Consider the following 3130-nt stretch of genomic DNA (forward strand, 5'->3'; position numbering starts at 1 on the left):
ACTAGATTATAGTATCTAATTTAATAATCTTTTTGGTTTTTTTGTTTCAGATGATTTTTGAAGAAACGCCAGTGGGTACCGTTTACCCGGATTTTTTTACGGCGCTCCAAAGGTTATACCACAACCTCGTCAATTTTTGATTTTTTTTAATAAAAAAAATTGGACATATTCTTGAATGTGTATACTTTTAGATAGAAAAACTCCCAATCTAAAATTTCAAATAGTTTTCCTTAAAAAAATTCGCAAAAATGACCTTTTTTCGGCCTCCTAGGTGTATATCTCCCCTTAAGAGAGCGTTTGAGACAATAGATAGGGTAAGATTAGTGGAAAAATTATATCAGTATGGAATAAAAGGAGTGGTACTGGAATGGATAATATCGTATTTAAGTAATAGAAAGCAACAAGTTAGATTCAATGATATATGTTCTAAAATAATTGAGACAGTATATGGCGTGCCACAGGGATCAGTATTAGGACCTCTATTGTTTATTTTATATATAAATGATATAGTTAAAGTCTGTCCGGAAGGAAGTATATTTAAATTATTTGCAAATGACACGACCGCAAGTGTAACAGGAGAAAGTTGTGAGGAATTAGAAATAAAACTAAATATGGTGCTCGGTATACTTGAAGAATGGATGAATGTGAATATGTTAAAAATGAATGCAGATAAGACCAAATATATGATAGTTGGAAGTATAATGAAAGAAATAAAAACAGACATAATAGTAAAAAGTTTGGATGGAACTATAATTGAGCGTGTCGAGATAGCGAAACATCTGGGTGTAATGATTGATAGTAAACTCCGTTGGGAGAATCACTGTAATTATATGTTAAAGAAAATAGGGAAAAAAGTGAGTTTTCTGAATAGAATAGGAAATGATATTTCGGCGTACACTCGATGTACTGTGTATAAGTCTATCATAGCGCCTCACTTTGAATATTGCGCAACGATGTTAATAGGCATGGGTGAGACGCAACTGAATCGACTGCAAGTGGCACAAAACCGTGCCATGAGAGTCATACTGCAATGCTCGCGATACACAAAGGTAGAATTGATGCTGCAAACCTTTAAGTTTATGAATGTAAGACAGAGGCTAATGTACAATGTATGTATTTTTATTTTTAAGATAGTAAGAGGCATAATGCCAAAACATTTAAGTAATAGGATAGAAATAGTAGGAGATGTGAGTGGACGGCAAACGAAGCAGACTGAGAATATTTGAATTCAATATCACAGGACGAGAAGCGCACAGAAAAGTATATTTTATGAAGGTTTGAACATGTATAACGCTCTGCCGATAAAAATTAAGCAATGCGAAAGAATTGAACCTTTTAAACGTAGGTTAAGAGAATATATTGTACCTCATGTAGAGGAATTAATTTAACGATATTTTATGTAAAAAATAGCCGAGAAGGCTAATAAAGCTCAATCAATCAATCAAATCTCTCTTTCTCTCTCTCTCTCTCTCTCTCTCTCTCTCTCTTTCTCTCTAGCAGCGCCAAGTTTTTTGACAAGAAAAGTTTATGTATTTTAATAAAATATTTTTATTTTGTACTGTTACCTCTGTAATTCTTCATGAGATATTATCTCTTATTCTATTAAAACTAAACTTTGTATTTAAGAAAAAAACAGTGGTAATATTATCTCGAAAAAACCTAAGTAACAAGAGGTTAACGTAATCTTTGTATCTCGAAAAATATATGTTCTCTCTGTAATTGGCGTTGTAATTTAAAAAGAGATATTATTTCTTTTTTGTAATTGTAATATATCACTTGAAGCGCGACTTATCTTTGGTAAGGTAACGTAATTTTGTGATGTGTATCATTTGAGTTATAATTTTTTGGAAATAAAAATACTATTGCTTAGGTTTTTTCGAGATTTTTCGAGATACAAAGATTACGTCCACCACTTGTTACTTCGGTTTTTTTCAAGGTAAAGATACTTGCTTAGGTTTTTTCGAGGTATAATATTATTACCACTGTTTATTTTTGAGGTTACGTCTACCACTTGTTACTTAGATTTTTTTAGGTATAATACTACCACTGTTTTTTTTTTCGAGGTAACAACAAACATATACACTACTATGCGTGTACTTGGCGCATTTTTTTACCTTTTTTTGAAAAAGTTAATTTTGTACGGATATCACGTTTTTTTGTAGTGTTACGCATCTTAACCTTAACAGAAAAAAATTACACCTTATAAAGAAATGTGTCTGAAATTGTTAATATATATATATATATGTTATGATTTCCTTACGAAAATTTTTATTATAAATATGTTTTTGCTTTAAAATTTGATTATTATAAGAATGTTCTACAATATTTGGCGAAATTTGTTTTAAAGGAACACGATTTTTTGTGAGTATAGAAGAAATAAAGCTGTAAGAATGCTTTAAATACTGTTGATTTGAATTCTCTGAATCCAATTTTGTTTTAACATTGCGCACATGAGTTCCTTTTTTTTTTCGCTTACTAGTTTGCGATTTGTTACAAAAATCGACAGAAGAACATTGACAAAGCCGTGCTGGTATTGCACCTTTTTTTATTTCTTTTCGGCGACCCATTACCAATTAAATCAGATTGCTCAAAGTGTACCTGAAAATAAAAAAACATTTTTAAAACTACTTTTATTTGAATAATCCTGCATAACATTCTTATGATGTACACTCACTTCACACAGTTTAAGATTTTCCAAAGAACGTTTTAACGCGTTCTTGACGAAAATAGCATCTGACCACATTTTTTGATGTTGCTCTTTTTTAGGAAATCGCATCAATGCATATCCTTCATCGTATTTATTGAAGCACCTTGGTGCGCAGCAAGTGTGCGGCATTGCAAATTATAAAATGCAAATCTATGATAAAAATATTATTGATGAAAAAATAAGTATCTCTCTAACTTACCTATTTATTCAATTATAAATCGTCTTTATACATTTTATTAATTAAAAATTTTTTTATAAGTTACTTAGATATGATAATTAACTTACCAACAATAGATGTTCATAAATATATATACATTATCCGTATAAAATTATTTTAATGTAACACATAAAACAGCAGGTTATCGTATGACAGGTATATTATATGTCTTTATAGTGCACACAGTGTACAAATAATGTAACATG

The 3130-nt window shown here is 30.4% G+C and overlaps 1 protein-coding gene across 1 annotated transcript in view; it reads left to right on the plus strand.

Moving 5' to 3' along the window:
• LOC143899107 (uncharacterized) overlaps positions 1-170 on the plus strand; it is a 10608-nt gene extending 10438 nt beyond the window's left edge. The window contains exon 4 of the mRNA XM_077409111.1: positions 51-170. Within this exon, the coding sequence (XP_077265237.1) occupies positions 51-54 (4 nt within the window). The 3' untranslated portion in view covers positions 55-170. The remainder of the gene's footprint in view (positions 1-50) is intronic.
• The last annotated feature ends 2960 nt before the right edge of the window (positions 171-3130 follow it).

The sequence above is a fragment of the Temnothorax americanus genome, unplaced genomic scaffold (assembly GCF_048541705.1).
Source record: "Temnothorax americanus isolate GAGA-0224 unplaced genomic scaffold, ASM4854170v1 Scaffold251, whole genome shotgun sequence".
Taxonomy (NCBI): domain Eukaryota; kingdom Metazoa; phylum Arthropoda; class Insecta; order Hymenoptera; family Formicidae; genus Temnothorax; species Temnothorax americanus.